Source organism: Trichechus manatus, unplaced genomic scaffold (assembly GCF_000243295.1).
Source record: "Trichechus manatus latirostris isolate Lorelei unplaced genomic scaffold, TriManLat1.0 scaffold00022, whole genome shotgun sequence".
Classification (NCBI taxonomy): Eukaryota; Metazoa; Chordata; class Mammalia; order Sirenia; family Trichechidae; genus Trichechus; species Trichechus manatus.
In genome coordinates, this window is record NW_004443958.1 from 12,650,217 (window position 1) to 12,672,225 (window position 22,009).

The following is a 22,009-nucleotide window of genomic DNA, read 5'->3' on the forward strand; positions in this document are numbered from 1 at the left end:
TTCCAGGAAGTAGAATTACTGAGTCAAATGATAAATGCAATTGTAATTTTGGTAGATACAAGAGTTGTACCACTTTACCCTCCTTTCCTAGAAGAGAATCTCCTTCCCTACATTATGGCCAACATAGTAAGTTACATTGTATTACATTTTTAAAATCTTTCTTATCTGAAGGTTGAAAATATTCCATCTCAATTTAAGAGCTCTTTGCATTTCTTTTTCTATTAACTCTCTGTTCCTGTCCTTCCTCCCTTTTTTACTGGATGATTGACTTCCTCCTGGAGTTCTAGAACTCTTTACAGATTAAGTAAATCAACCTGTTATTTGTGATTTGGTTGCAAACCAGTGGCTTGTCTTTTCACTTTATTTATCAAACCTGTTGCCATCGAGTTGATTCCTACTCAGAGTGGCCCTATGGGTGTCAGAGTAGAACTATTTCCACAGGGATTGAACCGCCAACCTTTAGATTAATAGTTGAGCACAAATTGCTTATACCACCTAGGGACCTTCACTTTATGTATAGTGGGTTTTTTTTTTTTCCATGCAGAAAATTCTTTGTGTTTTGCTGTTTAAAAAGGCCTTCCCCTCTTCAAGGTGGTCTTAAAGTCTTCCTTTCTCCTAGTATTTTTTTATGGTTACTCATTTTATGTTTAAATCATTGATCCATGGCATTTATTTTAATGAAGGGTTGAGACAAAGGTCCGTTTGATCCCCCAAATTTCTCTCGAAGGCAGTACAGCCAGAATGCTCCTTAGAAACAAGGATGGTGAAACTTCGACGTGCTTGCTTCATCAGGAAAGACCAGTCTCTAGAAGAGTACGTCACTTCTGGTAAATGAAACAAGGGAAACTTTCAGTGAGATGGATTGAAAAGGCGGCTGCAACAATGGGTTCAAACATTGTGAGGATGGCACAGGACTGGGCAATATATCGTTCTGTTATACATAAGATAACATGAGTCAGAGCCTACTCCACAGGCAACTAACAACAACACCATCTTAGAACTCTTTCTTTGACTTTTCGGATCTCTCCTGGATCTTCTACTCCTCTGGCTTTCTCTCCTGACGTTCTTTCACCGGCTCCTCTCCCTCACCCTCCCCTTTATTAGTCGTGTTCCTTGGAACTGAATTAATCTGTTTTTTCTTTTGGCATCACACATTCCCTCTACTTTCCACTTAATCTACTTTCATGAGTAGCTTAACTCTGAGTTGTTGACCCCATATTTCTACTCAGGCATCTCCCACTTATGGTCAGCAATCTGTTCCTGAAAATCAGGATTTCTGTGTGGGAATTCTAATTGAGAGCCTATTTGTCATTATTTTATATGGGAAAAATTATAATACGTGACGCTTCAACCTCAAACCTCCAAATAACTTACTGGAGTGTAACTAAGATCAGTAACTGCTTACATGTAAGTAACGTAAGTACTTATCGTATGAGAATATAAAATGTTTTAAGTTTGCTTTCTGATCACCAAATAATTAATATGATTGTTAACAAATAGTTGTTCAGTCAGCAGGAATTTGACTTCGCCTGTCCTGCGCCAGCATCATGCAATATGCATCTCATTTGTAGACGCGGGGAAGATTTTTCAAAACATCTACAGCAGAGTTTCTCAAAATTCTTTCATTATCAATTCCCAACACTCAAACTTTTATGACTTTTTTTTCAAATTGCCTCCCCCATCCTGTGAAAATGTAATACCCCAAATATACTGAATATCTATTTATATACTGTATGTGTATCTGTGTTTTATGCATAAAAAGGAGTAAGATTCTTTTTCCTCCCAACAACCAATTTTTTCCTCTGTAGGGGCAATATCACCCTTGTTGAGAACGCAGGACCTACAGTATTTCTGATGTTCTACCAACTATATTTGGAAAGCAACTCAAGACTTTCTTGTGTGTCATTTTGTTAAAACTGTTGTATTGAGTTTGGGGATATACGTGTACATTTTTCCTACATAAAAACAAAAACAAAAAACCAAACCTGTTACCCTTGAGTCAATTCCGACTCATAGAGATCTTATAGGACAGAGTAGAACTGCCCCATAGGTTTCCAAGGAGTGGCTGGATTCAAACTGCTGACCTTTTTTTGTACATGAACATATTGAAATATATGTAACCATTGCTGTTGAGTTGATTCTAACTCATAGCAACCCGACAGGACAAACTAGAACTGCCCCACAGGGTTTCCAAAGCTGTAATCTTTATGGAAGCAGACTGCCACATCGTTCTCCCAGTAGAGCGTCTGGTGGGTTCAAACCAACAACTTTTCAGTTAACAGCCAAGCACTTAACCACTGCACCACCAGGGCTCCTTGAAATATATGTACATTCTATAATATTTAGCCTCCACCAGACTGAGTCCAGCACAACTAGACAGTGCCTGGCTACCACCACTGACTACTCTGATAGGGATCACAAAAGAGGATCCCAGTCAGAGTTGGAGAAAAATGTAGAACAAAATTCTCACAGACAAAAAAAAAAAGACCAGACTTACTGGTCTGACAGAGACTGGAGAAACCCCAAGAAAATGGCCCCTGGACATGCTTTTAATTCAGTACTGAAGTCACTCCTGAGGTTCACCCTTCAGCCAAAGATTAGACAGGCCCATAAAACAAAACAAGACTAAATGGGCACACAAGCCCAGGGGCAAGGACAAGAAGGGAAGAGGGGACAAGAAAGCTGGAAATGGGGAACCCAATGTCAAGAAGAGAAAGTGTTGACATGTCGTGGACGGTGGCAACCAATGTCACAAAACAGTATGTGTACTAATTGTTTAATGAGAAAGTAATTTGCTCTCTAAACCTTCATTTAAAGTGAAAAAAAAAAAAAAAATCTGCCCTTTTCCAGTCTGTTCACCCACTATACTGTTGGCTTCTGCCTTCCTCTTCCACCAATATGGACACTGTTTTCTATTAATCCTGAACTTCTGACCATTTCTGAAACAAACGACCTCTTCAGAACTCTGTGCTTATACAAGTACTACTAGTCCCTCTGCCTGATAGGGCTTTTCACCCAATAGAACCAGCAAACTCCAACTCATCCTTCCAAAGCCAGTTGATCTCTTCCACAAGGCTTTTCTCCTGCTCCTCTAGGTAGAGTTAGTCTGCTTCCTCCAGGACCAAAGTAATTTTTAAAATTTCTGTTCCAGCATTCATTTTGCTTTTTACATTGAAGTCTTCCCCAGCAGCAATTCCTAGTCATCAGTTTTTTCCCAGTGCCCAGAATGATAATTGTGGCGTGCATAATGATGATCAGAAGGGCAACTCTTTTATTTTGGAGAAAAGGCACGTATCAGGTCAGTTAGTAGAAAAACAATGTAAGTCAGTGAATTTCTGGGGAATGGATATATATAGTCAAAATAAGGATGGAGAGGCTGCAGAATGTTTACATTCTTGCAATCACAGAAGCAAGGTAAGCCAAGAACACAGTTGGAATCTACCCAGATGGAACAGAAGCTCCCACAGAACTGAATTTAGCAAGCCCAGCTTCCAGCTGCCTGTCTGCTATCCCCTTTCCTGATGGTTTTGATATTATACAAATATTTTAAATACAAACTTGCAAATAAAGCACATAGTAATCAGATCCAGGGTGGTCCAGTTAGTGTCACACTTTGGGGAGGTCCTGGCATGAGTTTGGAAGAGCTTTGTGTGCCAAAGTAGTGAGGTCAAGGGTGAGTTATGTACAAAGTAGTTAACTTGGGCCCAGGCCCTTCAAAGAGCTTTTGGATACTGTTACCTAGAAGCTTCTCCTGGTGTTTTGGTTCCCTTCAGTTTTGTCAGTCTCCGCCTTTGTACTGATTTGGCTAGGGCAGCAATAAGCTCAGTTGCAGAGAATGACGTGAGATTGACTTTAGCCAATCACAGCAATCTGTTACCCCTTGGCAGTAATTGGTCTAGTCAGTGGACAGGTGACCCATTTCTGGCCAATGAGATGGAAGGGGAAGTCTACTGGGGTTTTTTGAAAATATGTTTCTCCTTAATAAGGGAGACATGTGAAAATAAAGCCCTTTTTGCTCTCCTTCCCTTCCTTCTTGCTTTGGATACTGTGGTGTTAGGATATGATGGGAGGAGTTGCTATAGCCATCTTGTAGCCATGAAGTGACAAGCCTGAGGGGAGATATTATCAAAATGCTGAGGATGGTGGAGAGGAAGGAAGGAAATAGCCTGGGCCCAGGAACATATCACTTAGCTACTTGTTCAACCCTGGAACTACCTGCCTTAGACTTTTTTTAAGTGAAAAATAAAAAGCCCTCATGGTTCAGATCACTGTAAATTAGGTAGTTTGTTACTTGAAGCTGAAATATTCCTGTTGTGTGCCGTCTAGTCAATTTCAACTCATAGCAACTCCACGTGACGGAGTAGAACTGCCCCATTGGGTTTTCTTGGCTGTAATCTTTATGGAAGCAAAGTGCCAGGTCTTTCTCCCATTTCCTAGAGGACCAAAATCAACACAGTTTGAATTGTTATTCTCATTGACACTGATGCCTTGAAACAGCTATGGGCTAGGCAAAGAGAGAAGCTCACACTCCTAGTGGCCGTCAGCCAGCCAGGGACCAGGGCAATCGCATTATGACCTATTCAGGTTGATCTTCCCAGAAAGTCATCAGCCACTGACAGTAAATATTTGTTGAATAAATGAATGAAAGGACAAAGGAAATCCAAGAACTAGAAGGAGAAATAAAGGGGTTTGTTGTAGACTGAATTATGTCCCCCAAAAAGAAATGTGGAAGTCCTAACCCCTGTATCTGTAAATATAATTCTGTTTGGAAATAGAGTTTTCTTTTGTTGTGTTAATGAGGTCATATCAGAGTTGAGGAAGAAAAAAAAAAAACCCAAACCCATTGCTGTGGAGCTGATTCTGACTCATAGCGACCCTCTAGGGCAGAGCAGAACTGCCCCATAGGGTTTCCAAGGAGAAGCTGGTGGATTCAAACTGCCAACCTCTTTTTTAGCAGCTGAACTCTTAACCACTGCACCACCAGGGCTCCTACCAGAGTAGGGTGGGCCCTAAACCTAATCACTTATGACTTATAAAAAGAGCAGGATAGGCACAAAGACACACACACAAGGGGAAGACAGATACCAAGGAACACCAAGGAATGTCAAGTCACCAGAGATTAGGAGACAGGTCTGCAGAAAGATATGACATGGCCAAGATCCTGATTTGGACTTTTAGCCTCCAGAACCATGAGAAAATAAATTTCTGTTCTTTAAAGCTGTCATGAGATGGGCTATGATGGAGAAGAAGATGATGCTAGAGGAGCACATAGTAGGGATTTGACCCTGTCAGGAAGGTCATGGAAAGCCTTTGTAAAGAAGTGATGTGGAAGCTAAAATCTGAAGGATAAATAGGCTTTTACTAGGCAAAGGAAGACGGCAGAATGAGATTTATCTTTTTTGAGAAGATCCCTGTGGCTTCACTGAGGAGAATGAATGAGAGAGGGGCAAGGATAAACATCTGTAAGAGGCTATGGCAATCCTGCATTGGAGAGGCAAAGGCTGCCTGAGTTAGGAGTGGCATTGGTGGTTGGGAGAAGTGTCTGGATTTGAGAATTGTTTACGAAGTTCAATAGATTTGGCTTAGCTATGGATTAGTTGTGGGAGATAAAGGAAAGAGGGGTGACAAAGGGACTTCCGGGTTTCTGCATTACAGGATGGATGGTTGAGAGAGGGCATACTGGAAGAGGAACATGTTTATTTATGTTTGTGTATATGTGTAGGGGGAAGGACAGCAACAGAGAATGAAGATTATGGTTTTGATTTTTGATATGTTGGGTTTGAGGTTTTATTGAGTCTTCCAATATGAGATATTAAGTAGATCATTGATTATAAGAGTCAAAAGCTTAGAAAAGTGGCCTGGACTGGAGATATAAATTTGTTAATCACCTGTCTAGGTGCTATTTGAAAACATGGGAGTGGATGAAATTGCCTAGACAGAGAACACTGGTTTATCAGAAGAGAGGGTATAGAATTGGCTTTACGAAGCCTCAACATTTGGTGAAGACTAGGCTTGTAAAAGAGACTAAAACGACTGACTAGAGACTTTAGGGCAAAGCAGGAGAGCATGGTTTCACCTGGAAAGACTGTTTCAAGAAGAAAGGAGTGCTCAGCAGTATCAAAACTCCTGAAAAGGGACCAGAGAGCTGAAGAATACCAATTGCACTAACAGCATGGAGGTCATTGGTGATTTGTTGCAGGAGAAATGGGCTAAAAGCTGAGTGAGAAGGGATGAAATGCAAACATTGTGTGTAAAAAAAAATGAGAGAGTATTTTGGAGTGGGGCTGGAGGAGTTGAGAAAAAGGTTAATTGAACGTGTAACTTTTTCTAGAAGGTGAGAAGTAAGAGTTCACATAGGTGAAGAGATTGTTTTAAATGTTGTAGCAGGGGTGCAGACTTTAGTAAATTTGTATGTTTGGTTTCGGGGAAATAAAGGGCTTGGCTTCTATTTTCTCTGTAATAAAAGAGGGGCGATTAATTGCTTCTCTGAGTATTATTAATAACATGCTTTGTAAACTATTTTATATGTAGATGGATGCCTTAGCTCTCCAGATATATATAGGTAAATATGTCAGTGTTTACAGCGCTGGGAACAGATACAATAGGTGCTTAATAAATTTTGATTTGGATACTTATGATAATGATGATAAATGTGATGATGCCCTGATGACAGGGAAAAGGATAAGCTCCAATCAGACCCCTAACAGAAGGCGTCTGAAGGTGTGGGAAACGAGATCTTAGCACATGTCTTGGGATCCTAGGTAAGTCGGAGAATCACAGAAAACACAGGGAAGCGAAATCAACCAACACCCTTCTTCTCTGGGACCCTAAGAGTTAAGATCAACGAGAGGTAGCCATCACTGTTTCCTAGAGAGGCTCCAGCAAAGCCTGTCGGGGAAGGTCCGGCAACTTCCTGTTTCTGTCTTCCTGGTTTGAGAGTTTAGGACCCTGGGTTGGTGGGGTTGGAAGGAGTGGGGGTTTCCTTCCTCCTGGACAGCTGGGCCTGCTGGGGGTGCAGGGCGCCTTGTGTGTAGCTCCCAGAACAGTGAGTTCCTTCTGGGGGGGTCGGGAGCCGAGGGCTGCGGGCCGAGGAGTGGGAACAGCACCGCCCCGGCGGCCGTATCAGCCCCCGAGAGGAATCTCGCTGCTGCAAGGGGCAGAGGCGCCGCATCTTCCGCCAGACAGCGCCTCCCTCGCCTGCCGGGTTCCTATAGGATCTAATCGCTGGAGTTGATCTGGTCTCCTGGGACCTCACTTGTGGTCCCTCTGCCAGGGGTTCTTTAAGCTGAGCTGCAGGCAGTGCATTTTCTTAGGCAGGCTCTTCTGATCCAAACCATGACCCCACCCCAATCACTTGTTCGCTGTACGACGGTCAAAACTACCCTACTCTGTGGAATGACATCTTTTAATATCATTTATGACCTAAATTTTGCAGCCGTTTCGCTGAGCCAGTGTTCTCGAGGGATCCTCTACTACCAAAGTTAATAGAGAAAATGATGGACATTTTACCCAGACTCTTGGATCCTTTGCGTATACGTTGATAGAATGATGTAATTCAGACAGCAAAACGTATTACTTCATTTGAACAAGTTTCTTTCTCTCTCTGTCCCTTTCTTTTTTGTTTTGCATTTAGGGGTGTGTGCGCGCGCGTGTGTTCACTCAAATACCATGGGGATATTTTAAATTAGATAGTTTCACCTTTTCTCATAACAAAGTCCCAGCTTGCTGGGTGTGCTTAGGGAACACAAACTCATACTGGTATGAACTCTAGGGAGGTAAATCTGTTTTCTAAAAATTCAGTCAATTCAGTCAATATATTCCAAAATAAAGGTATTCTGAGGATCATTTGCAGTCGGGGGTTATGCCCAACTCTACTTCCTGCTCTAGTTTACTGTAATAGATAAAAGAATGTGGACGTCAAGTCCAAAGGACTTGAGGCTTAATCCTGCTCACCACTTGCTGGTATGTGACCTTGGGAAACTTTCTTAACATCTTTTTTTACTCACCTATAAAATGCTGATAATTGTTCATACACTTCCGAGGGCTGTTGTGAGAATGAAATGAGAAATAATATGCATAAATTCTTTAGTTCACTACCTGGCACATAATAGGATGAAAATTATAAGTACACCAAGCTTTTTTCATACGTGTGCCTTTGTTTATCCTTCTAGATTTTTATTTTCCACAAGTGATGCCATATTTAGATCCTCAAATGAATGCCAAGTCCATATACAGCTGCCTTCCAATGGCAAATCACATTTTATGGTCCCTTAAAGTATGTCAAAAGAGCCCTGGTGGCACAGTGGTTAAGTGCTCAGCTGCTAACCAGAAGGTCAGCAGTTGGAACCTCCCGGCCACTCCATGGGAGAAAGCCTCTGTAAAGATTTGTAGCCTTGGGAACCCTATGGGGGCAGTCCTGCTCTGTCCTATGGGGTGGCTATGAGTTGGAATTGACTCGGTAATGGGAAAATAAGTCAAAGATTGTGGTTGGTTCCAGACGATAAAGTTTAGGCTGAAATGGATATTGTAATTATTATAGATGTAAGAGGCAAGGAAAGAAGAGGTCCCTCTTTAACCTCCTTTTTTTATTTAGGGATTATTGGTTATAATTAGTCCTTTCCTGTTTTTTCCTAATTTCTTGTTACTGATTTTATAAATTCTAACTTTTCTTTGAGATTGACTTCAGAGTTTTCTTCCTTCTGTCAAGGACCAAGTCATTCTTTTGAAACTAAACAGAATGCTTTCTCTTCTCTTTCCTTTCTAAGCTTCTTGCCATATATTTATTCTAAAATGCTTCTTATGCCTGCATATTGATTCCTTACAGTTTTTATAAGTTTTATTGGTGGTGCCTTCTTCAAAAAAAACTTTGTTTTTTCAATTAAAAGAACATACCGGTGTTTCTAAGCTGTGGTGAGCAATAAGTGTTAGTATTCTTATTTTTTTCAAACTTAATCCTCAGAACTTCAACGTGAAAATTTACATTTTTTATTGTTATTTCCTTAGAAAAGTTAAATTGGATTAACTGTTAATTCTAAACATTTGCCTTTGAGAGAAGATTTTCTAAAAGGATTATGACCATTTTTCTTATTTTCAGTGTGCGGCACAGAACGTTCTGCGCGTACAATTGTTATGTTGCAACAGCTGGAAAGAAAAGAGGAAGAATAAGTCTTAATAAATGCTGCCAAACATGACCTGTTTCCTTCTACAAGAGTTCTGATCCCTAACCTGGCTGTGATCATTACGATGGAGCAAGAGAAAGAACTGTTAGTCTCAGATTCTAATGGCTTCAAGGAGAGAAAGAGTTTGAAAAACCCTTATACAGGTGAGGGATTAAGAAGATGATCTGAATCCTTAGGAAATTCCGTATTATATGGTGTAAGCTAGGTAGTGTTGTAGAAAGAACAGGGCATTAGAATGAGACAGACTTTAATTCCTTGCTCTGTCACTTACAAGTTGTGTTAATTGCTTCAACCTCAGTTTTCTCACCTTTAAGAAAAAAAAAGTGATAATATCTGTCTGATTTTTTTAGGATTAATGAGATAACATATTCAAGCTACTGTTCTTTATAAATTGTGGCTATCATTGTTATTTCTATATTTTCTCAGATTTTAACTAAGGTATTGTCTAGTTTTCACCTCAGATTGGATCCTACCCAGTTTCTCCTCTACTCAGATCTCCTTTTTTTTTTTTGAGAATAAAGTTTAATGCACTTACTTTTAGATTAACAGTCCTCTTGGCAATTGGTGACAACTGTTCAAATACATAAGTGTTGCTACTAAGTACAAAAATTTCACCATAAAAATGTTTTAAGTGACCTGCTTCTGGTGAACACATAGAATAAAACAAGTAAAACTAGCTTACAAAACTTTTTTCTGTAAAATAATTTATGAAGTTTTACTGTGCTGTTCCCTGTCTTCCATTGCAATTCAGAATTTCCTTTCCTCTGGCAGAGATTAGGGAATATGTTTAGAATATTTCTTTCTTCTTTCAGGAGATGAGAGTAAGAATCATTTGGAAACTGTTCAACACAATAACCCTAAAACAAATAAACTTAAAGAGAAACCCTCAAAGTGGTGTAAAAGAGATGGCCCGCGAAATTCTAAGCATGAGGATACAAAAGAAACTCTGTTGGCATTGTCTAAAGGAGATGAGATTTGGTGTCTTGATTCCTGTGAGAATAATGGCAAGTCAGAGAGTCAGTGGGAAAATTCTATAGGAAAAGAGGAGGAAAAGTCCGATCATTGGGAATGGGACCTAGGAGAACATGCCAGTTTCTCCACCAAGAAGAATAAACCCTCTGGAGGCAAACCCTACAAATGTCCTGAATGTTGGAAAAGTTTCAACAATAGTTCTCATCTGCGTATTCACCAGAGGACCCACTCAGGAGAAAAACCTTATAAATGCTCTGTGTGTGGAAAATGTTTTAGTAACAGCTCTCACCTGATTCAGCATCTGAGAACACACACAGGAGAGAAGCCCTACCAGTGTGGTGAATGTGGGAAAAGCTTCAGTAATACCTCCCATCTTATTATTCACGAGAGAACTCACACAGGAGAGAAACCCTATAAATGTCCCGAGTGTGGGAAGCATTTCAGTAGTAGCTCTCACCTTATTCAGCATCACAGATCACATACAGGTGAAAAACCATATGAATGCCCTGTATGTGGGAAATGCTTCAGCCACAGCTATGTCTTGATAGAACATCAGAGGACTCACACTGGAGAAAAGCCTTATAAGTGCCCTGATTGCGGGAAGAATTTTAGTCAGAGTTCCAGCCTGATTCGCCACCAGCGGACACATACAGGTGAGAAGCCCTACAAGTGTCTGGAGTGTGGAAAAAGCTTTGGTTGTAATTCTACTCTAATAAAGCATCAAAGAATACATACAGGAGAAAAACCCTACAAGTGCCCAGAATGTGAGAAGAATTTCAGTCGAAGTTCAAATCTTATTACACACCAGAAAACACACATAAGAGAGAAATCCTATGAAAGTTCTGAACGTGAAGAAAGCTTGAGTCAGGACTGCAATATGATAGAAGAATGCGGAATCCAGCCAGGAGAGAAACCATATAGATGCTGTGAATGTGGAAAGAGTTTTAGCCTTAGTTCTCATCTTATTAGACATCAGAGAACACATACAGGAGAGAAACCTTACAGATGTTCTGAGTGCTGGAAAACTTTTAGTCAGAGTTCCACCCTGGTGATTCACCAAAGGACACACACAGGGGAGAAACCTTATAAATGTCCTGATTGTGGTGAATGCTTCAGTCAAAGCTTTAACCTTATCAGGCACCGCAGGACCCATGTAGGAGAAAAACCTTACAAATGTGCTGACTGTGAAAAATGCTTCAGCAGAAGTGCCTACCTCAATCAACATCGGAAAATTCACATAGAAAAGTCTTTTGAGTCTCCTGAAGTTGATTTTCTGCATGAGTGGACTTGGAAAAACTGTTCAGGGGAAATGACCCTCATCCCTTCATTTTCAGTTCCAAATTCATCTTCCTGTTGAATCCCAAAGTCTGTTTTTTGTTTTTTTTTTTTAAATTGGACCATTACAACTAAGGTACTATGAACTTTGTGCTACAAATTGTCTTTGGTGTGTTTGCAAAAATGTCTGGAAGAGAAGTCAACCTCCCAGTTTAGAGGATGGAAGACACAGATAACTATGTCATTGGATGTGTCCAGTGGAAGATACCACCAAGAATGAAGAAAAAGAAGAAATTGTTATTTTGTTTTATTTAAAATGATAGGAATACCTTCAAAGGAAAGTGTAAAGAGTAATCCTGGGAATAAGCAAAAGGACACCTGAGATCTTGAAGCTAGGGTTTCCACTGAGTTACCCTATTTTCCCTTGCCTTACTGGGTGGAGATAGATTATTACTGGCCCCTGGAGTTTGGCCAGAGAAAGATTCTTTTGAACAAATAATGTGATTTCTGGCTGTTTTGTTGAATTCTAAGAAAGAAAAGACTCATTTAAATGCATTTTTATTTACTTAAAACTTTTGTAGCATCTAGAACTCCACTGTCAGATAGCCTCTAGCCACATGTGGCTATTTAAGTTTATATTCATTAAAAATCCAGTTTAAAATTTAGTTCCTTTGTCATACTAGCCACATGCCAAGTGCTCACTAACCACATGTGATTGGTAGCTCTTTTATTGGACATCATCACACTTCTTTCTTCCAAAACCATTATTCTTGACAGACTTGTAAATATTTCCTATAACACTAAGAAGTGCACTCTGGGGTTTCTACTCTTCAGTGAGACTACAATATAGAGTAAAAACAATAGAATTTTGAAGCCACTGGGTCTAGAGATTGGCTGTTCTAATGACTGGATGTTTTAATTTACGTTCAACCGACAGTGATGGGCCCATTGTCTCTTGGCCAAAACCAAATTAGGAGGCAAGATTCTTGAATTCTGCTCTTAAATTGTTGATAGTTATTTCCTCTGAGTTTTCTTGTTCCCTTTTGTAATTCTTGGTCAGATCAAAAAGTGAGTTCTTTTTATAATAATTAACCCACTGATTCTGAGCCAGTATCCAGGAGCAGTTTGCCATTGGAAACAAGACTCCTGAGTTCCAGTCTTGGCAGTTAGTGTTCTTTTGCCTATGGACTTTGTTGGTATATGGATCTGATAACTCAGACCTCATCTTCCCTACTTGTCTGTCCTATAGGAATGATGCTTTGAAAAGTATTTGCTATTTCCTATTCCCTCCCTCATTTTTTCTTGCTATTGGAAAAGGTAGATGTGCAGGAAGGGCAAGAATCTTGAGATGCCCAGAATTTCTTCTCATTTTTGGATTCAAAATACATTTTATGGAGAATATAGTACAGATGCAAATTAGGAGTGTGGAGCCAGATAGGGCCAATTATAGCTGCTGCAAATGGCTGTAGCTGGTGGGTAACCGAATTGCATGGGGATTATTTCTTCTTTCATGATTGTAGTGCATCTGACTGGCCAGGCAATTGTGTTTTTTTGTATTGCTATATGATTAAAAAACAACAAAAACTAATAAAATAAATGTATTTAAGAAGTGCTTGGGGATGATTTTCTGCTTTCAAAAACGGGAAACATTGAGCATTACAGCTTTTATGTGACCTCAGCCTAAGCATCATTATATGTTTGTATGTTATATACAACCAAACCAATCATCGTGAGTTGATTCTGACTCATGGTAACCCCATAAGTATCAAAGTAGAACTGTGCTTCCTAGGGTTTTCAATGTCTCATTTTTTGGAAGTAGATTGCTAGGCCTTTCTTCTGGGTGGACTTGAACCTCCAGCCTTTACTAGCAGCCAAATGAGTTAGGCATTTGCACCACCCAGGGACTCCATATGTATCGCCCAAATTGTCTAAAACTATAATATCTGAGGACCAGTTTTGATAGTATTTGTTGCTACAGACAACTAAGAGTTTGATTAATGTTTAATAATTAAATTTGAGGCACTGCTATTGAGGCTGGAATTCAGTTGTAAGGCAGCAGCTGTTGGGGTGGTGCAAAATCTTTGGTCATGTGATCTCTGGCAAATTACCCACTCTGAACCTCAGTTTCTTCATCTGTAAAGCTGAGATAATGTATACCTTACAGGGTTGCTTTAGGGTTAAATAAATGTTTGCAAAGCATCTAGCACAGTACTTAAAATATAACAGGCCCCAATAAATGGTAGTTGATGATGATGATGATTATTAACTGAAGCTAAGTGGGAAATGTGATCCACAAATTTCTAAAATAGTAGCAATACATCGACATATTTAGGTATGCAGACCCAAAACCACTTTTATTTGATTCAGCTTGTTTACAACAGGGAGATCATTTTAGTGGAATTATTTTTGTTCATGAAACAAAGGATTCTGTTTAAATCTGGAAAGGAGAAGAAAAATGTAGCAAGTTCAATTTAAGTTCATTTGCATCTGAAAAGATTAAGAAGTAAAATTTATGTCCTATGATCATACCTATAAGATGCTTTATGACTGCCACAATAATATAAAAAACATGTTCACAAACCTTGATGCCTATAGGAATGTAGACATTCATATTTTAGATGGGTTATTCTCCATTAGTAAAACAATTTGGCAAGAGTCTGGATTGAAAATTAGGAAAACATAAGAGATTTGTCACAATGGAGAACAGAGCATGGTTAAATTTAATCATATTTGACACCTTTGCCTCAATTTAATTAATCAGCAAATAGGTTTTTTTGTTTAGCTCCATGAGAAGAAAATATTCTGTATTTTCTGTTTTCCTTGCTAGCACAAAGGATTGAGCACCTGAATAAATAAAGCATTTATTTACAAGTGATTTGTTTCATAGTTTCTTTTTAATTAAAGGGAAGACTCTTATTTTCATATTTTTTCCTACTCAAAGAAGGAGCTCATATTTTTTTTCCTATTAACGGGAAGGGGAGATCCATTTCAATGCACATCTTTACATATGGAGCAGGGAACTTATTCCCTACCTGCTGCACCACCTACCAGAACATATGCAAGCATAATTTACAGACTTGAGGTAAAGGTTTGCTCCCCTCATCCCAAATCATCCCAGTTGATTCTACCAAATGGGCTTTCTCCATAGTGCTCTAGGAGTTCCCTCACTGATGGTGAGAGGTAGTGGAGTATGATTCTGTGATTACTGGCCTTATATGTTAGTCCAACATACTCATCTTGGCCAGTCTCTCACTTTCTAAAATAACAGAACTGGTATTACATCTTTCTTCTGCATTTGAGTTTATATAACTGATTTCATTCATTCAACGGACATTTACCTGGTGCTTAACACATATTAGACGTTCTTTAGCAGTGGTCTGGTGATAGTGAGGGGCAAATGTAAGGATGGAGCACTGGTAGAAAAACTTGTAGCTTTTCAGATGACTACTTTCTGTTTGCCAACTCTGGAACTGTGCTTATTGAGCTGAACCCTCCATCTTCATACTTAATAATTTGATAATCTGAGGAGCTAGAGATAAATATAGATTAAAGTGAATCAGATTGGCTTTATGAAAATGCAAACTCTGTGAAGTATGACAGTGCTTTGCACTTAGTGGTGCTCAATAGTTATTGAGTAGATGTCATATGTTTATATGTTTTATGCTAATGTTCAAGAGTATGCCCTTACAGGGTATACATTATCTCATTGATTATGCTCCTACTTAGACTGTAAACTCCTTGAGTCCAGTGAATGGATTTCATTTTTGTAGCCCCAAAGCCCAGCCTGGCATGTGCCGTGTTCACTGATTGTGGTTGAAGAAGTGAATGAATAAATGAAGTCTACTGGGTTAGGCTGTATAGTCTCAGCATCTCCTCAGTCTTCTCTAAACTTTTCCTTGATCTAGCCCACAGAGGCTGAGCTGGCTTGGAAGTGAAAGTGGCTGCTCTGGGAAGTTGGGGGTATCCTCAGGCTAACCCTAACCAAAAACACCACCATACCCATTGCTTTTGAATTGATTCCTGCTCATAGGACAGAGTAGAACTGCCCACAGGGTTCCCAAGGCTGTAACTCTTTAGGGAAGCAGACTGCCACATCTTTCTCCTGCAGAGTGACTAACGTGTTCAAATTACTGACCTTTCGGTCGGTTAGCAGCCAAGCATTTTAACCACTTTGCCACTATAGAACCAAAAACCAAACCCGTTGCTGCTGAGTTGATTCTGACTCATAGTGACCCTATGGGACAGAGTAGAATGCTCCATAGGGTTTCCAAGGAGTGCCTGGTGGATTCAAACTGCCAAACTTCTGGTTAGCAGCCAAATTCTTAGCCACTACGCCACCAGGGTTGCTGCCATAGAGGACCCTTAAAATGGCCTGACTCTTCAGAATCCTGTGGAGATGTAACACCCTGGGCTTTGGAGTCAGACTATCTAGGACAGGTTCAAAATATGGTTTGAAATTTATATTTCAATCACTTACTAGCTTTGTACTCTGAATTTACCTTGTAAGATTTGGTAAGCATCGAATGAAATGAGGTACCTGGCATATTGGAGGTGTTAAGAAATAACTGATTTCCTTCCCTGTCCACCCTCATTCTCATACTTTTGCCAAGGATAGCCTCAAGGCCCAGGAGTGCCTAATCGTTTCTTAGACTGGTTATTTCTAGGTTTCTAAAACAGATTAATAACACTTAGTTCATGGGTTTGCTGTGAGAATCAATGAGATAATGTACAAAATGTGCTTAGCTTTGCTTGTACCTAAGAATCACTCCATTAATGTTAGCTATTTTAATAATCATTATAAAGTGGCTCTAGACCATGTTGGATCATCTTTGAAAGTACCCTTAGAGACGTGGGTTGGGGCACTGGACACCCACGAAAGTGGTGCCTTTCTTTTTTTTATTGTTTACCTCATGAACATGAAGAGGCATGAATAGGAGCATGTAGCAAGCTGCTCAGGAAGCTAATAATGTAGCACATCATTATTGTAATGTGGCAGCTACTTGAGCAACGACCACCTTTTCTGTTTAAAAATTACCCTACCTTTCACCTTCCTAGCTCTTTTTTTTTTTCTTTTCTTTTACTGCTTTCCGGAGCTAACCTCTTCTGCCGTGTCCATCCATGTTCTAACCCAAATTTAGGCTTTTTTCTACCATTTCATTCTGTTCCCCCAACCCTTACAGTAAAGTAAGTTGGAATCAAGCCAAAGCTGAGGACAATCCGGATGGTGGGGTTTGGATATAAAGAAGCAGATGAGATATGGATGTCTGGCCGTTATGACATCATGGGCACACGGCTGCTTGCAAACACAGACAGCTAGGGGACACCAGGACAGCCCAGTTGCTGATTTAACATTATTTGATTTAGGTAAAATCAGTAGACATTCTAGGATTTGTTTGATAGGGTGAGAGATGGAGGGCAAACTTGGTTGAAAATAACCATGATTAATTTTGAGCCAATTAAAGAGCTAAGTCATGGATAAATGGTCAGATTAAAGAAAATATTAGTTGATTAGATTGACAAACACAGGTGAAAGATTTTTTTTCCCTTAAAATAAATTATTTTCTCATCATTAAAGTAATACTTGCTAATTGCAAACTATACGAAGAAGTATAAACTAGGAAATGCATAAAAATATGAAGACCAAAATAAAAATGACCCATAGTCATTCTTTCTAGAGATCATTCACTATGAAAGTCCTGGGTTCTTTCCCCAACAATCCCTTTTCTAAGCCTATAGATAAATAAATATTTTTAAAAATTGGATCTTGTGGTATATATATACACACACACATATATATATGTAGTGTTGTCTTGATTTTCTTACCTTTATCGTGTCATTTTACTTGTTTTAGAATTAACTTATGAGGTTTTTAAGGGCTTCATAATATTATACTGAATGGATGTGCCATAACAATTTAACTGTTCTAATATTGGATGTTTATATCGTTTTTAGTTGTTTACTACTGAAAATAACTGCCTTGAACTAGGCTTTTTTTTTGTACATAAATATAAGTGTACATCTCTCTCCCCTTAGGATGAATTCCTACATGTGAAATTACTGAGTCAAAGAGCATAAATGCTTTTACAGGCATATTACCTGTTTTCCAGAAATGTTTATCAATGCAGATTACTCCAGTGAATTCTATTTATTAAATGCCTTTTCCTGGGAAAGAAAAACATGTAGTTCAAGGCCCAATATATTAAAATGACGAAAGCCTTTTTTTAAGGCATTTTGTTTGGATAGGTTTTTTTTTTTTTTCCTTTTTTAAATTTTTCTTTGCTTTGTATCAACTGAAATTCACTTTCGGTTAAATTGATTGAGCTAGTTCAATTTTTCCTTGTACTGTCCTAGGTACTGTTCTAGGCACCCGTTCCAGTGGGCGTCACTTCAGAGCAGTTCCAAGAAAATGAGATAAGGCCCAAAGCCTGGGCTATCAAGAGGAAGAATGGCTGAGGAGGGGTCTAGGTGAGTTGGTTAAATATATGTATTACTTTCTTTTCATTGGCTTCTGGACCAAATTGCCACCTGATGCAGAAAGTAAAGTACAGCCCAAATATAGGGGCCTAAGTTAAATTCAGGTTTAGCAAATGGCTGATTATCTTTCAGGTTTTAAAACTGGTGTCAAAGGTAAAGCAGAATGGAGACTTATGAAAAGATGCCAAGTTAGACTGCTCAGAAAATTAGAACCATTGTCTTTCCAGTCCTATGCTATCCACAATTCAGTGAGAAACATATTATTGCTGGCTGCACACATTAGTGTTTTACTAGTGGAAAAAAACACACACACAGTATGAAAGGGGAAAGGAAGTATGAAGTGTGGTCACTGACACTGACAGAGGTGATACCTGGTAACTCTTAATAATTCTTCAAACCTCAGCTTAAAAGTACCTTCCTAGACCCTGGTTTAGTTTGTATCTTCTCACTCTCCAAAGCAACATCTGCTTTGTCTTTCATTGACATGCATGTCATCTGTCATTACTTGTCTACTGCTTGGCTTCTCCACAAAATTCGAAATTCCAGTTTGACAGGTACTGTGTCTGCCTTGTTCACTGCTTTATTCCCAGAACCAGGCACAGTGCCTGACAGAAAGATGACACTTCAGACATTTATTACATTGAATTGGATTGATAACATGCTCTAATTATGGCTTTATGACCAATATTCAAAGAGGAAAAGAAAATGAAAACAAAGTTACAAATTAATATAATTGGCTCCATCACTTAGAACTAGAATTTGCAAAAGATTGCACAAATGCTGAGGGGAAGTTGAAAAAATGACAGGGTTGCTGCTAACTGAAAGGTGGGCTGTATGAACCCACTCAGTGGCTCTGCAGGAGAAAAGACCTGGCGATCTGCTCCTGTAAAGATTACAGCCTGGGAAAACCTAAGCAGCAGCTCTACTCTGTCCTTAAGGTTACTATGAGTCAGAATTGTGACTCAACAGCACCTAACAACCACCACCACTGCGCCTACATTTTTGGATGAGGTGAATGAATGATGAGCAAGAGAGGTGAGGGTTTTGATTTAATGTATTATAAATAAAAACATTAATGAAAACAGAGTTGCTTAGTTTCGTACAAAAGATTGAATAAACTGAAGAAAGGAAGGATTGTATTTGATATATTGAAAAATGCTTACCATATACCAGATGCTGAGTATACAACTATGAATAAGACATGGTCCTTGCCTTAGGAAGTCAAGTCTCATGGAAAAGACATATATATAAATAGATAGTTATAATACAGATTGGTGTCTGCTATGACAAAGAGGCGGAGTTATGAAAACTTTAAGAGGAAGACATGATGATTAATCTTGGTCTTAAAGAATGAGTAGTTTCAGCAAGGGGGACATGGCTTTTTCCAGCATTGAGAACGGCACTCAAAAAGGCACGAGGCCTGGCATGCCATCCTAGGCCAACCAAATCAACTGAGGCAATTAAGCAAAGGAATGGAAAGATCAGATGTGCTTTTTATTTGTTTTTAAGGTAACCAGATCTTGTATAGCAATTTCAGAGGAGCTCTGGTGGGGCAATGGTTAAGCACTCAGATGCTAGCTGAAAGGTCAGTGGTTTGAACCTGCCAGTGGCTTCATGGAAGAAAAGACCTGGAAATCTGCTCCCGTAAAGACTACGGCCTAGAAAACCCTATGGGGCAACTCTACTCTATCCTATAGGGTCCGCTGTGAGTTGGAATTGACGTGATGGCACATAGCAAGAAGATTTCTGAGCCAGATTTCTTGGGTTTGGACTCAGGGTCTGGTACTCACTAGCTGTATGACCACTTCTCCGTGCACTGGTTTCCTTGCCTATAAAATGGAGCTAATAATAGTACCTACCTCATAGTGTTGTTATAACGCAGTGGGCTAATATTTGAAAAGCACTTAGAACGCTACCAATACTATGTAAGTGTTTAGCTCTTGTCACAATTGCAGATGTTTGTCTCATGATCTACTCCATGACAATATTACTTTCTGCCAGTAAGTTGCTGATTTCGTGTCATAGTTTACTGCCTTTGCTCCAGGCCTGAGGAACAGATTTTTGTTTTGGAATAAACAGAGCCACGGCAAGATTCAAACATGGGTAAGAAATGATTAGATAGCACTTAATTCAGTTCAGAAAAAGCAGGCATCCAGAGTGTGCTCCATGCTAAGTATTACAAATACTCCTCTTCCCCCAAATTCAGGAGTGGATCTTGAACCGCCCAAAAGGTTATCTGAGGACCTAACACTGGAAGAATGGCCCTGTGGAGATATAAACACATAAAGAAAGTCGCTTTCAAAAGATTAAAAAATTGCCTATTTAGAGGACGCGGAGAAATGAGAACCCTCACCACTGCTGCTGGGAATGCAAAATGGTGTAGCCGCTGTGGAAAACAGTTTGGCTATTCCTTAAAAAGTTAAACTAGAATGACCATATGACCCAGCAATCCCAGTCCTAGGTATATATCCAGAAAAACTGAAAGGAACACAAACAGAAACCTGTACACGAGTGTTCATAATCACAATAGCCAAAGGGTGGAAGCAACCTAAATGTCCATCAATAGACGAACGGATAAACAAAACATGGTATATACATACAGCGGAATATTCCAAAACCCAAAAAACCAAAACTTTTGCTGCCGAGTTGATTCCAAACAAACCAATAAATAATTAAATAACATAACTGCAGATCATGGTAAGTGTTATAATGGAGCTCTTGAAATATTATGAATAATAAACCTTTTCTGCCTTCTAAAAAAAAAGGAGACATATCTTTTTGAGAACAATGAACATTTAATAAAAGAATGATGACTCTAAAAAATTACTTATTTAATAAGAAAAAAACTGTATGATAATCTCAAGTACAGGGTAAACAAGTTAATCAATTATTCTGTAATATTTGCATTCTCAGAGAGTCCACTGCTCAAGTCTTTTATCATTTTAGCAACATGGGAAATCACAGATACCAATATGCATTTCATTGAAGAATTATCTTCAGGAAAATGATTTCCTATATGTTGAACTGACTCTTTTATTAAGTCCTTTTTAATTTGATATGAGTTTCAAACAGCCAAATTTGTTGATACCAGTGACGAACACGTGAGGGCAAGTGTCTTAGGCTGGGTTCTACAGAGAAGCAAAACCAGTAATGCATACAAATAGATACATAGAGAGATTTATTTTAAGGAAATGGCTCACGAGGTTGTAGAGGCTGGAATGTGCCAAGTCCGTGGATAACGCTGGAGGTGTCTCCTGATTCACGTAGCCACAGGGGCCGGATCTTACCTATCATGGAGGTGATCACGTCATTATACAACTGCCAAACTCTATCATAACTGCCAAATCACTGAGAATCATGCCTTAGCCAAGGTGACACATACCCTTAATGACAGCAAGAATCAGTTTTATAACAGAGGAAAGTTAAAGCAGTAACTAAGAGTACTGGGAAACACAAGATTTGGAGACCAGGGTTTAACTTTTGGTTTCATCGTTTACAAGCTGTGATTTAGTCAAGCCATTTAACCTCTTTAAGTTTCATTTTCCTCATTTTTAAAATCAAGGTTGTTTTGAGGGTTAAATGATGTATGTGGAAATGTTTTAATAAGCAATTTTTTTTCTTCTCAGTTAAAACATACAATATTTGGGATGAAAAGTGGTAAGGCAGATGCCATACTTTCTTAAACCCTGCACAGTATCTGGTACAGACTTGGAAAGGATCTTAATTTCATGAGGAAATTGCCTTCCTCCTAGAGACTGACTTATGACTTGTCCTTGTCCACGGTCACAGAGCTGATAGTGGCAGCCAGAATCTAGGTCTTCCTACTACACCTCTCTCATTCATCATTCATTCATTTAATAAATTTTTATGGAGGATAACCATGTGCAAAGCGTTGCACTAGGTGTTGTAGGTGATTCGCACTGATCACAGATCCTTCCCTCAAGACTTAAGCGTAAGTGAATGGGTTAAGAAAGTATAAATAAACTATTCTATGACTTGGTGAGGGTCAAGGGAGACTTGTTGGAAAAGGTGCCAATCCAACTTTGGTTTAAAAAGCAGAAATGATTTGTACATAAGAGTCGTAGAGTTTAAAGAAGGCAGTCCAGTGG

General features: G+C 39.2%; 1 protein-coding gene across 3 annotated transcripts; it reads left to right on the forward strand.

Moving 5' to 3' along the window:
* Positions 1-6,660: 6,660 nt before the first annotated feature.
* ZNF572 (zinc finger protein 572) lies at positions 6,661-18,191 on the forward strand. 3 transcript variants are annotated; one of them, XM_023728187.1, is made up of 3 exons: positions 6,662-7,962; positions 9,095-9,322; positions 9,992-13,181. In XM_023728187.1, exons 2-3 carry the CDS (start codon positions 9,244-9,246, stop codon positions 11,506-11,508), a joined length of 1,596 nt encoding a protein of 531 aa, XP_023583955.1. In that variant the 5' UTR covers positions 6,662-7,962; positions 9,095-9,243; the 3' UTR covers positions 11,509-13,181. The 3 variants fall into 3 exon arrangements, 2 of the variants coding, with proteins under 2 accessions (XP_023583955.1, XP_023583956.1); XM_023728188.1 differs by having other exon boundaries at positions 6,662-7,045; XR_002823519.1 differs by lacking the exon at positions 9,992-13,181 and adding an exon at positions 17,778-18,191 and having other exon boundaries at positions 6,661-9,322.
* The last annotated feature ends 3,818 nt before the right edge of the window (positions 18,192-22,009 follow it).